Source organism: Vipera ursinii (assembly GCF_947247035.1).
Source record: "Vipera ursinii genome assembly, chromosome: 10".
Classification (NCBI taxonomy): domain Eukaryota; kingdom Metazoa; phylum Chordata; class Lepidosauria; order Squamata; family Viperidae; genus Vipera; species Vipera ursinii.
In genome coordinates, this window is record NC_139520.1 from 13800342 (window position 1) to 13813674 (window position 13333).

General features: G+C 46.0%; 1 protein-coding gene across 6 annotated transcripts in view; it reads right to left on the reverse strand.

Annotated features, from left to right (window-relative positions):
• Positions 1-13333, reverse strand: part of RIPOR1 (RHO family interacting cell polarization regulator 1) — a 95903-nt gene that overhangs the window by 13592 nt on the left and 68978 nt on the right. For all 6 annotated transcript variants that reach the window (XM_083370737.1, XM_083370736.1, XM_083370738.1 and 3 more), the window contains exons 3-13: positions 12762-12914; positions 11627-11705; positions 10973-10996; positions 8383-8436; positions 7259-7411; positions 7078-7141; positions 6362-6405; positions 5881-6006; positions 5640-5788; positions 5293-5422; positions 815-1507 (exon numbers count right to left, since the gene is read on the reverse strand). In XM_083370737.1, the coding sequence (XP_083226863.1) occupies positions 815-1507; positions 5293-5422; positions 5640-5788; positions 5881-6006; positions 6362-6405; positions 7078-7141; positions 7259-7411; positions 8383-8436; positions 10973-10996; positions 11627-11705; positions 12762-12914 (1669 nt within the window). The remainder of the gene's footprint in view (positions 1-814; positions 1508-5292; positions 5423-5639; positions 5789-5880; positions 6007-6361; positions 6406-7077; positions 7142-7258; positions 7412-8382; positions 8437-10972; positions 10997-11626; positions 11706-12761; positions 12915-13333) is intronic.

A 13333-nucleotide genomic window follows, 5' to 3' on the forward strand; every position in this document is an offset into this window, starting at 1 on the left:
GGAAGTTGATCTTGTGAAAAGACACAGCGGAAGTGTGTGAGTTGAAGATATACCCTACGTTGCCCTCAAAAGTTCACAGGAGCAGCTGTGGTGAGAAATGTATCTGAAAAAGAATTTTTAGCACACCCGGGAGGGATATACACTCATTCACAATCATCCTTTGTCTTTGGAACATCAACAGTTCTTCTTCCTTGACTTAACATGCCACCTCCAGGTAAACAGCTGAAGGTTGCAGCTGAACTAACCAAAACCTGTTCCAGCTGCTGGGTCCCTTCATGTTTTGTCTTCCTTCCCAGAACTGGTCAAAATTATGCAAAACGTACATAAACATAATTTAAAGATTCACCAAGTGTAATTGCCTGCATAATTCAAGCAGCTTTTCAAAACCAAGTTTTGGAGGAAGGACTTCCAAAATTCCTAAGGGGCTGGACTCCTATGGAACGGTAATTAGTAGATCTCAAAACGTCGAGTGGGGAATTTCCAAAGTTAATGTACCCTTTGTTTTAAAGCGGGAAAAATCTCATGGAATTGTTAACTCTCTTGAGATTTTTGACAGATCACGAGGTGGTGATTCAGAATCTCATGACATCTGGAATAACACCAAAAAAAAATGTCCCTGAGATAGAAGAGAGATTTGCAACCTTCAGTTTTATTTCTTCCACCATGGCAGCCAGACAATCCTTCTGATCTCCTGGCTTAAAACACATCAGTATGAGAAGACCTCGGGAAAGCGGTGTTCCGTTTCTTTGTTTAAATGCTATGAGAACCCCTCCAGCTTCTTGTGTGGCCATAAGCTTTCTACCCACTCACTTACCAAGAGAATCTCCTCAAGATGCTTGAGTTCCTGTTCCAGAACCTGCAACTCAGGGAATTGGCCCCGATAATCATCCAGAGCAGAAGCCAGCGTGTTGATGGCCTCCTCCAGGCCAGAGTCCACAGGTTTGGGCTTTGGAGCTTCTGAGATTCCTGACTGCTGAAGCTGTCCCAAGGCTGATGGGGCCAATGAGGAGTTGGGCTGTTGAACCTCTGGTGCTGGACCAGGAGTTTCCTCACTCTCCTCTCCAACAGGGGTGGCCCCATCAGGCTCTCCCTCTTCATCCTCACAGATCTGAGTGTCTGGTGGCAAGCCCACACTTGGGGGTGAGGAGTTCGTTTCCAAGGGAGGGGCAACCGAAGGGCTAGGCTCTTTGGGGACAGGACACTCCCTCTCTTCTGCTATGGGCAGGTCTACACTTGCTTCACTGATCTGGCTAAGAGTCCGGGCATAGGGCACGTGTCCGTTGGCCACGCTGGCCTCCTCTCGGATTGCGGGCTCCTTGTCCTCAGGGTGGGTGAAAGCAATTTCAATGGCGGGTGCAGTGGCCTGCACTGCAGGTTGCACAATAGGCCTGGGCAATGAATGTCGGGCACTTCCAGACAGCTGGGGGCTGGAAGAGTCATCAGATGACTCTGAAGAGATGGACCAGGCTGCCCCATTCTCCAGATCCTCCTGCTGCCGCAGCATGTTCTGAAGAAACACAACACCACAAATGAGATACAACCACGCTGGAGCGTTGCAGGTCAAAATGAACACACAAGCAGAACCTCTTCTACCCACACGGAAACCCTCATTCACAATCATTCTTTCCACAGCCCCAACTTTAGCTTTGGAACATCAGCAGTTCTTCTTCCTTGATCTGACATGCCACCTCCAGTTAAACACAAGGCTGCAGCTGAACTAACCAAAACTTGGTCCAGCTGCTGGGTCCCTTCATGTCATCTCGCAAATGACCCAGGGGCAAATATACATATTCGCATTTTTATAAGATTGAAATCTTACGCTGGATATTCTTAATGACATACTTTGAAAACTTTGGAGTTTAATGTTGAGACAGGGCAGATGCCACGGAAGGTGGTTTGATAGTTTACATTGCCCAATCCCATATTAGTAATTTAGCCCTATTCCTTCTTATCCTCCAGCTAGTTAACTACACACAGGGAGGCTGTTCAGTGTGGGTGGGGACAGAGTCAGTGGCGTAGTCTATGTTTGGGAGAAGAATTGGCTTCTAATAGAATTCATTTTCTTCCATTGCTCCTCAATGTTTGCATCACAGCTCACCATCTGGAGAAAACCATCTGCCCAGATGTTGGTGCTGACATGTCTGCTACACTTCAGTAACTTGCTCTGTCTTCCATATACATTGGCAAACCCCCAGTATTTCTCAGCTGCTGACATGGCCTCCTGAATGATAAGGGAAATTCTAGAGTTGGCTTTTGGGGTAACCATTCTGAGTTGGGACTTGTTGTCTCATGCTATATCACCTCCAAAAGCCTTTAGCAAGAGGTTAGGACCAGGGTCTTCAAACCTGGCCGCTTTAAGACTTGTGGACTTCCAACTCCCATGCTGGCTGAGGAATTCTAGGAGTTGAAGTCCACAAGTGTTAAAGCGGCCAGGTTTGGAGACCCCCTAGGTTAGGTTAAGCAATGGCCATATTGGTAATATTGAATTGAAAACAATGTGTGAAATACAGCCCTTTTAATGAATCCCTGCCCAAAACTCTTATTCACAGAACTTAAAATTCTCCTTAACAATGTTATCCCTGGTTGGGATTACATCCTAAATGATGAATCATTTTAATCCTAATTTGTTGAATAGGCCAGATTTACCAGCTTCATTAAGCCATACAGCACTGCTGATAAATTACAACAGCTGAGTTTATACCCTGGGCTAAGCTAAACAAGCCAGATTATAATAGTATGTGTGCAGCAGGAACCCCTTCTCTTTATCTCATCTCTTAAGCAGACTTAACCGTACAACAGGGAAGCATCACTTTTGCAGAAGCACCATATCGTCTCAAATATCGACTTGCGGGGATGGGGTAAAAGTCAACAATGGGTGAAGATACCCATTCTTGCTCAGACATCTTCTCGTCGTTCTCGCTCTTTCTCCCAGACCAGATACCATCAAGAAAGATACAGATAGTCCTCAATTTACAACAGCTTGTTTAGCAACTGAAGTTACACTGACCCTGAAGAAAATGACTTATGGCCTTTTTTTCACACTTACGACCGTTGTAGCAGCCCCATGGCCATGTGCTCACCTTTTGCCACCTTCTGACAAGCGAAGTCAATGGGGGAAGCCAGATTCACTTCACAGCTGGGTTACTAAGTTAACGACTGCAGTGATTCTCTTTTACAGCTTTGGCAAGAAAGTGGTGGTGAAATGGAGCAAAATTCGCTTGACCGCTGTCTTGCTTAGCCACGGAAATTTGGGGGTGAATTGTGGTTGTAAGTTGAGGGCTACCTGTAGTTCTTACACAAAACCTGGCTGGACCAACTTCAGAGGGCTTCTGGAAGTATGCCCAGGGTGACTTCTAGGTAGACCAAGGTTACACACAGCCTACGAACCACAGCTTGCCAACTTCTAATTTGAAGGAAGACCTTTCCTGCTAAGTTTCCCAATGAGGGTCCCTCCCCACCCCCACCCACCCCGGCCTGCAGGGGTAGCAGATAGTAAACACGCAACCGGGAGTGACCACTACAAGGCAACAAGACAAAGGAAGCCTGTACAGTTCGCTACTGCCAAGTACCACTGATCCTAAAGCAGAGGCTTTAAAGCAAGAGGAAGCTCTGTTGTGGGACACCAAGCGATGCAGCGGTGCAAGGACTTACGCAGCCCTGAGACGCCCTTGTGCTGAGCTGCACCGAGGAGACGTCGCTGCATGAACAGCTCCACGGCAGCTTTTCCAGGACGCTCTCTTGGAAGACGTCCATCAAGGCCCGCCTCTGCTTGGGGACCGCCTCCCAAGGCAGGCTCTTGAGCAGAGAAAGAGGCAACAATTGTCAACACCCAACCTCAGGTGGGTGCCCCATGTCACCGTTTATGGCAGAGGTCCCCAAACGTTTGGACACCAGGGACCGGTTCCGTGGAGAGAGGTTTTTCCACGGACCGGAGGGGGCGTGGCTTTATGTGCTGGCTGCATCCCACACGGATGGGGCTTTGCTTGTTTGCGCGGACCGGCTGCTGGCATGCCGCAACCCGGTACAGGTCCACGGTCTGGGGGTTGGGGACCCCTGGTTTTATGGAATCAGGATAAAGCATGGCCTCCTCTGCAATAAATCTAACTAGGAAATTTTCTCCAGATTGGAAAAGTTGTTCTTTTTAAAAACGTTTCACCTACAAGTGTGAACAGTCTTAGTCTGATAAACACGGCTTGTTCTTGGATCCCACAAGAAAATATTTTGTTTGTGTGCTTTTTCTCTCCTTTCCTTTCCTTTGATGTGACCAAAGGTAATATAAGCACAGAACTTTTTTTTTTCCAGGGGCACGTGTGGACTTTAAATGAAGGGCTGGAGATACCCCTCCCAGAAGTAGACAAGGGCAGGATGAAATGAGAAGAGGCAGATCAAAATAAGATTGGGTTAAATAAAAGCAACTAATGGAAATCACCACCATTTATTTAATCACTGGCACCACTTCTTTCATTATATGTTAGAATTCAATTCTGGGGGACAAATTTTTTGAGATCTCTGGAGATTGCAGCCAAAGCAACATTTGTTGAATGATCTCAGATTGCACATCCCTGTCCTAATCCAGGGATTTCTAGATTTGGTTAAACCATAGATTTCTGGATTAGCTGAACCAAGATAACTGTGTTTCAATCTCTGATTACATACAATTCAAGATTAAATCCTGGTTGTTCAGTTTAAATGCAGTAGGAACTACGATTTGACAAATTCTATCCCAGGTCTAAGACCCATAAAAGCATTTAAATAAGAGAAACAAGTATGAGAATGTGGTGTAACTGCTAGGAAGAGAAGCCATCCAAGGGAGTGTGGCCTACTTTGATTTAAAACATCTTTTGAATAGTAACATAGGCTTTGTGTATAAGACTGTGGGACAGGGGTCTTCAAACTTGGCCCTTTTGTGGACTTCAACTCCCAGAATTCCTCAGCCAGGCACGCTGGCTGAGTAATACTGGGAGTTGAAGGTCACAAGTCATAAAAGGGCCAAGTTTGAAGACCACTGCTGTAGAAGAAGAGTGATGCATATTTGCTTATTGGACTACATCAGAGGTCCTCAAACTTGGCCACTTTAAGACTTGTGGACTTCAACTCCCAGAATTCCCTAGCCAGCTGGCTGGGGAATTCTGGGAGTTGAAGTCCACAAGTCTTAAAGTGGCCAAGTTTGAGGACTCCTGGACTAGATGCTCTCCAAGTCCTTGGTGAAGCTACTGTGAAGCCATAAAGACAAAGGGCTTTTCCCTCGCCCCATATCTTAATAAATGTAGCACCCATTGAAGTACTACTCACATAAAAGGCTTGTTCTCTCATGGAAGGTGTATCAGGAGGGCTCTGGTTGTATGTGGAGAATCGCTTGTTGACTGTTGAAGTCTTGTTCACAGTACTGGCAGAAGATGGCTGGTCCTCTTTATCAAAGGGACTGATGGAAGGAAAGCATAGAGGTTAGTGGGGAAGAAGGAAAAGTGAGCTGAGGGGAGAGGTAGCCCCATAGACTCTTTACATCACTTGGAAGATCTTCAAGGAGACACCATACACCCTCTCAGCAGAACCCTTCCTTTATGGTGGCTCAACAGGCACCCAACAATGTCCTCACATTGGAGAAGAACAGAACAAGCTTGAAGGCCAAGAGCACTCACTTCCAATTGACCTCCAGGCTCAGCTTGATTGTGCCTAGGTCATTGATATCCACTGCCACCACTTGGGGCAGGGCTGCAAAGAGGTCCTTGGTCTCACAAGAGACATTCCCCACCACTATATGGCTGGCCAAGCTCTTGAGTTCCGTCACCTGAAAAGAGAAAGGAAAAGCAGAATTATCGTGAATAAGGAAAAGACATCTTTTCTAGGTAAGAGACATCTGACTCGGGAGACATCAGTCACCTTGATAGACAGAAATTCTGTGATAAGGGGCAAGAAGATCATCTCCTCACTATCCCAGACTTGCTTGCTGTTGGCTTCAATGCGACCTCGTAGTTTCCATCGCTGGCGCCCGTATCTCATGAAAATCTACCGTGAAGGAGGAGAAATTTGGGTATCAGTTAGAAGACTAGCAATAACGTTCAGACTCACAATTTTAAGCCAGCTTGATTGCAAGCCTTTCTTGGATATCAAACAGAAGGAACCAATTCACCCAATCCTTTAAGTAACAGTGGGCAACCTTCCCACCTCTGGGATTATGCCAATATGAACATCTGGAAAGCACCAGGCAGTCACCCGGGATCCACACCCCCAAGGCTGTCAATGAGCAGAAAACAATCCCCTAACTAGCTCCCATTTGCAAATTCAACATTTTCACCAATCCTACCCAGCTCTAGAACCCGTATGTTCTACCCCCTCCATGACCCATCTTGCTTCTACAAACCTCATATTGGTCTCCCGCACAAAGCCTAGCAAAGCCAGCCAATCCTGCAAGAGAATGACAAGACAAGTTTATGGCTCCACTCATGGTCCACCCATGTAGTTCTAACATTGTTATCCTTCATAAAGAATCAGAAAACAATAAATAATAAGGTTACCACCACCCCATCACTTTTCTCCAGATGTACATTTATGAGAAAACTTTGTGATCTGGAGGAGATCTCAAGAGGCAAAGTGTCCACAGCCTTCTCCTCCTACTAGAGCTGCTGTACCAAACCATCTCCTAGACCAGGGGTCCTCAACCATGGCCACTTTAAGACTTGTGGACTTCAACTCTGCTGGCTGAGGAATTCTGGGAGTTGAAGTCCACAAGTCTTAAAGTGGCCAAGGTTGAGGACCCCTGTCCTAGACACCTCAAGGGTGTGGTGCAATCTGGTCCTGAGTTGAAAGGAGGTTGAAATGGCTGAGTAGCCTTGAGTCCCTTCTGGGGAAGAAGAGACCGAATGGAGATCCTCCCTAAAGCTTCGCAGTATTTATCTAACAGTTATCCAGTCTGTGCTTTAGTCTGGCAAGATTCCTGTCTACAGGCGAGCAGCAATAAACATAGCACTCTGATCGGCTAATGTGTTGATACTGGTCCTGTTGTACTCCTGACAAGGATGTTTTTAAAAAAACAGCTGACAAAGTTTCCTCCTGCAGATGTAATTTGCCCCTTCTTACCTTTCATCTTGATGTGGAACTCTCCCAACTGGCTCTCCAATTCACTCTCCAACAGACACATGTTCTGCATGGGGGGGGGGGAATCGACAACCAACTGTTAATGCTTGTCAACCCAGGAACTTTCCTCTTGTTACCCCAACAGATTTTCTTCCACCCTGAGGCGCCAGGTGTCTTGACTCACTTCCGTGTACTCCTTGTAGCCCTTGCCAGCTTCGGCCAAGCTCTCCCGGGCCTCCTTGCTGCCAGGGGAACCGGCTGTGTAGGCCTTGACCATGTTGTGAGCGCCATCTCGGAGTCGTCGCTGGATGCAATACGCCTCATAGAGCTCATCAATCTATTGGAAAGGAAAAAAGGAGAACGACCGTGAGAAGCTGCAAGCTGGTTGAACAGAAAGCTGACCCAACTGTGAGGGCACCTGCTGAAATATCCAGAAGGCTGACTCATAGAAATATCCAGAAGGCTGACTCATAGAAATATCCAGAAGGCTGACTCATAGAAATATCCAGAAGGCTGACTCATAGAAATATCCAGAAGGCTGACTCATAGAAATATCCAGAAGGCTGACTCATAGAAATATCCAGAAGGCTGACTCATAGAAATATCCAGAAGGCTGACTCATAGAAATATCCAGAAGGCTGACTCATAGAAATATCCAGAAGGCTGACTCATAGAAATATCCAGAAGGCTGACTAGGTTACACAGCAAACTGTTTTGTCTTCAAAAAGGCTCTTCCTGATCTTTATAGAATTACAACGTAACAGAGATGGAAGGCCTTCTAGTCCAACCCCCTACTCAAGTAGGAGACCCAATGCCAATTCTAGACAAATGGCTACACAATCCCTTAAAAATCTCCAGTGATGGAGTACTGATAACCTCTGGGGGTAAGCTTAATTAATTAATTGCATTCAGTGATAGGAAATTCCTCTTGAGTTCTAGGGTGGATTTCTTTTTGATAAGCTTCCATTTGTTACTTCTCATCCTGCCCGCAGTTTTTTTCGCCCCTCCTTCTCTTTGGGAAGGGCCATGGCTGAATAGCTGAGCCCGAATTTTACATACTAAAAGACCTTAGCATCTCCAGTTAAGAAGGATCAGGTAGCAGGGAAATTGCTTAGCCAGAAATCTTTGGAAAGCTGCAACCGAATCCTCTTGCTCTAGGTTGAAACTCTGGGTTTAAAACTAGCTTTAAACTAGAGGGAAACATTTACACAAAGGTTCTAGGGAATAATTTATAAAGACAATTTAAAAAAACAGCTTTTCTTGGCACAGCGATCCTACATGCAGAGTGGTTTTGGAAACCGTAAGTACCTTGCTGGCGTGAAACTCCAAACGGCGCAAGAAACGCTCAATGGACTTGACTTGCTGTGAAATAAGAAAGAAAGATCATTTTGAAGGATTCTAGATGCTCAACTGATAAAGGAATGTTAAAAAGGTAGAGGTTTCCCCGCCAGGCGTGTCTGCTCATCTCCGTCGTTTCTTGGTTGAGGGAGCCAGCGTTGCCCGAAGACCATTTCCGCGGTCATGTGGTCAGTATGGCCATATGCCAAAGGGGCACGGAATGCTGTGACCTTCCTACCGAAGTGGTACCTATTTATCTACTCGCATTTGCATGCTTTTGAACTGCTAGGTGGGCAGAAGCTGGGGCAAGTAGCGGGAGTTCTCCCCGTTGTGGGGAGCTGGGTCTTGAACCCAGGCTGTTAGCTATCCAACTGACAAGCTCAGCGTATTTAACCACTGAGCCATTGCACCTCATTCCTTGGTAGCCAGGCACACAGGCTACCATGGAAAGAAGTAAAAAAAAAAGATATTAGTCTATCTCACCCAATTATCACCTTTGGGAACCTCAGTACAGGTCTATGTTTATTTAACAGTAAGCCTTGGACAAGAGAGAAAAGAGTTTTTCCAGACCAATGAGAAACGTCAAATTACTCCTTAGTTTTAATTGTTATTCCTCTGCGCAGGATCCCAGCATGAGATTCCAAGAATCATTTGGGAAAAGACCAGAGCCAAGTGAAAACCATCCTGGAGAATCGCACAGGGAGTCGAGGGAAATTTAACTTGGTTTTCCTGGCTCCCTCCAGGGATTGCTGTCGCAGTTCATCATCAGGCTAGAAAGAACCAGCTTTCATGAAAACATCTGTGGGTGAGTGGGGTTAAAAAACAAACAAATGTGGATTGCGTCTCTTTTTCTCCCGCTGTCGCTTCTCATCCAGCAGGCTTTGCCTGGCGATAGGAAAAAAAATCTCTTCCCTGGATGTGAATAAAGTGGAAAGAATGTACCACCGATAGTAGCCCTCTTCTTGAATCATTTTCCAACCTTGAGGAGAAGTAGAAGAAAAGGAAGGAGTACAGGAACTCCTCAACTTACAGCCGGTCAATTACTACAGGTAGTCCTTGACTTAGGGCTGACCTGAAAAGGGATTTATGATCCAGATTCAAAGTTCTAACAGCCGGGATCATTCTGCAGTCATGTGACTGAACTTCAGGTGTTCAGCAACACCACTACAATTAAGGGCAGCATGCAGCACCCTGCGGTCACGTGACTTGAGTTTTATGAAGGGTTTGCAAAAAACAAAAAAAACAACCCCAGAACTTCCAGTTTTGGGAGAAACTATGCCTATAACTCAGTGGGTTAGGACGCTGAGCTTGTCGATCAGAAGGTCGGCAGTTTGGCGGGTCGAATCCTGAGTGCCGCGTAGCAGAGTGAGCGCCTGTTACTGGTCCCAGCTTCTGCCAACCTAGCAGTTCAAAAGCCCGTAAAAATGCAAGTAGAAAAATAGGGACCACTACGGTGGGAAGGTAACAGCGTTCCGTGCACCTTTGGCGTCTAGTCATGCCGGCCACATGACCACGGAGACGTCCTCGGACAAGCGCTGGCTCTTCGGCTTTGAAATGGAGATGAGCACCGGCCGCTAGAGTTGGAAACGACTAGCACGGACATGCGGGGGAACCTTTACCTTTACCTTATGCCTATAATGAACCACTGGTTCATTTAATGACCATTGCAAAAAAAAAAAGTTCTATTAAAGGAGAATAGCTCAAGGGGTTGAAATGAAGGGCCCTTGATGCTCTCTGAGCTTGTTTGTTTTCTAGGAAGACTTTTCATTCCCTGATGATGTTTACCTAGTGCGGGTAATGAAAAATCTGCAAGAAAACAACCAAGCTCAGAGAATACCAAGAACCTTGCAAAAAAGTTCGTAAAATCAGATCGGTTACATGACCGATCTGCTTCACGACTGTCACTTACATACAACCATAATGGGCAAACTCCGTTGTAGTCATATGTTGAGGACTGCCTGAAATCACCTCCTTTCCTATAAGCAGGTTTTTTTTAAATCCAAAGGAGATATCAGTGGCGGCAGCCATGCACAAAAAGAGTACTCATAGGGAGAAACAGTTTCACCCATTTCTCTCCATCCATTAAAAACCTTCAGCCTTCACACCACTTTCTTCCAACAAGGAAAAAACAAACAAACAGCAACCCAGGGTTCCTCTTTATTTGCTGCTCAAACACAAGTTGGAAGTTGCACGGCTTAGTTCAGCAGAGTTGCCCCCCGCCTCGCCCTCATTCAGTTACTGATTCCAAGAAAGAGGAGCCAATTTCTACATTCTTAGCTCCTTTAATCCTCTGAGGTTGCTTTGAGGAAGCAAAAGCTCGAGGCAGCAAATCCTAGAGAGGAGTAAGAGGGAGGGAGAGAGGGTGCAGGGTTTCCACTGAATCAATGAACTCAACCAACGTCAGCAAGATCGTTCTGGCAAGGTAGAGGAAGGAGACGGATCCAAGATCAGATGGGACAACATTTTGCATGCAGAAACATATGAGAGGCAAGAGGTGGGCAATCCTGTCCCACACAACATCATCCCTTGGGTTCTCCGCTTTCTTCCCAGCATGTCTTACCTTGTCAAGGTCATAGAGGAAGCCCTAAAGGAGGAAAAAAAGAGAAGGGCAAGGTCAGGAGAAGTGAAAGAACTGCTGAATACATGGCAATAGAAGAGAATACCTGTAGCTCGGGGCTGAACTGTGGAGCCCTTGATGCTCCCAGAGTTTGGGTATTTTCTTGCAGAAGTTTCACTATCCAACTAGTTGAACAATTAGTTGGGTAATGAAACTGAAGATGTTCCCTATTTGGCTAATGAAACGTCTGCAAGAAAACAACCAAGCTCTGAGATCACCACAGTGAATACATGGCATTATATCAGGAATTGCCAACATACTCTTCTGGACAGATCTTTCAAAACTGCAAAAAAAAAACAACCCGACATTGTGGCAAGAACAGAAGGACCATGTTTACATAGGCAGTGGGTACTGTGTCTGCATTATCCATGTACATATTGAATGCACACGGAGGTATTTTTGTGGGTGTCTATTGGGGAGGCATGCAAGTCAGAAGTGTAGTGCCATCACCATCTGTTCCACGGAAGCGCCTGAAGATCAGCATGTCTGCAAGGCTGAGGACTGGAGACTATCCACTGAACCTCTGCAAACTGGAAGTTAGTCTTGTGCCCGTCAGAGTTAGGCAGCATCCCCCAAGACAGGAACCACTTCACTCACCAAGCGAGAATTCCTCTTGGATTCACGGATCTGCGTACTCAGCTTCTCCAATTCCTGCTGATGTACTTCCAGGTAAGCACTGCATGGAGAGATAGAAGGGAGTGAACACACGAAGCGCAATAATCTTCCCCATCATTTGGAAGATTACAACAGCCAGCATTCTGGCTCCCCAATTCAAGCGACTGCCCAAGTTCATGCAGGATGTTATCCTTGGCAGTAAAACACAAGAGCAGAACACTTCCTTTCAGTCGATTCCCACCATACTGTCCACGCTCTTGATCTACAAGTTGAACTTTAGGTGGGAGGAAAAGGGAGCCACTGTCTACTGAATTGACACAAAGATGAATTGCCTTCAAGTCGATGTTGACTCCTGGCAACTGCCTGGACAAGTCCCTGCAGCTTTCTTGACAAGATTTCAAAAAGTGTTTTGCTCTTGCCTGCTTCCCAGGGCTGAGAGTGAGTGACTGGCCCAGTCACCCAGTTGTGCCTCAGGTGGAACTAGAACTCACAATCTCCTGGTTTCTAGCTTGGTGCCTTAACTACTATATCAAACTTTTGAGTACCGAGCGGCATTGCCACTCAGGCAATATTTATTTAAGTATTTATTTATTCACCTATTTATATCCTGCTTTTATTATCCTTTATAAACAAATCAAGGTAGTAAACATATCTAATTACTCATTTCTCCTCCTATTTTCCTCACGACAACAACCCTGAGGTGAATTGGGCTGAGAGAGAAGGATAGGTCCAAGCTGACCCAGCTGGCTTTCATAGCTAAGGCAAGTTTGGAACTCAGGATCTCCTGGTTAAGATTGGTGTCTTAACCACCAGACCAGGGATCTTCAAACTTGGCCACTTTTAAGATTTGTGGACTTCAACTCCTGGAATTCTCCAGCTAGCCATATAGGCTGGGGAATTCTGGGAGTTGAAGTCCACAAGTCTTACAGTGGCCAAGTTTGGAGACCCCTGTACTAGGCCAAACTGGCTTTCAATATCCTGCTGACAACAGTTACTCCTCACAAGCCTCCTCAGATACCAAACCCGTGCCAGAAAGGCAACCTTGGATATTTTGAGTGAACAGGGGCTGACGCATGTCACACACCGGGTGTTTGGTGATGCCCGCAGTGAGGCTTACCTTAGCCCTTTCTTCAATGCTTCGTACACTTCATCGACTCGCTCTGGCTGGGGCACCTTGGGTGGAGGGGATTTGTGAGACATTGAAAACATCCTACTGACCCTGGAGCCAGACTTCCTGGAGACCGTGGGTGTACTGAACGCAGGGAAATTCCTACCAAAAAATAATAAGGATGATAAATGCCCCGGGCAAAAGAGGATATGGTGGAAGAGGCTGGCTAGCCAGTACTTAATAATGGAAAACAGCAGCCCCTGTACCCATCCACACCCCTGCAGTAATACCAAAAAGCCTTAAAAATGTTTCAAGAAAAATGTTATCCATAAAGACATTTTTCCATGCTTCTCTTTGCTAAGTCAATTGCGCAATTTAGGACAGGGGTGTTCCCCCCCCAAAAAAACCTGTGTTCTGTGAAAACTGGGCGAATTTGATAGGGTTTCTGACCAGACTAAAAGAAAGAGGGGGGGGGGGGAAAGTTCCCTCAAATGCAGCAAATGGACTTCCGTAGAAAATTTTCTAAGGAAAAAGCAATCACATTCCTCTTATTGAATTTGGTGAAATTCAGCTTTTAATTT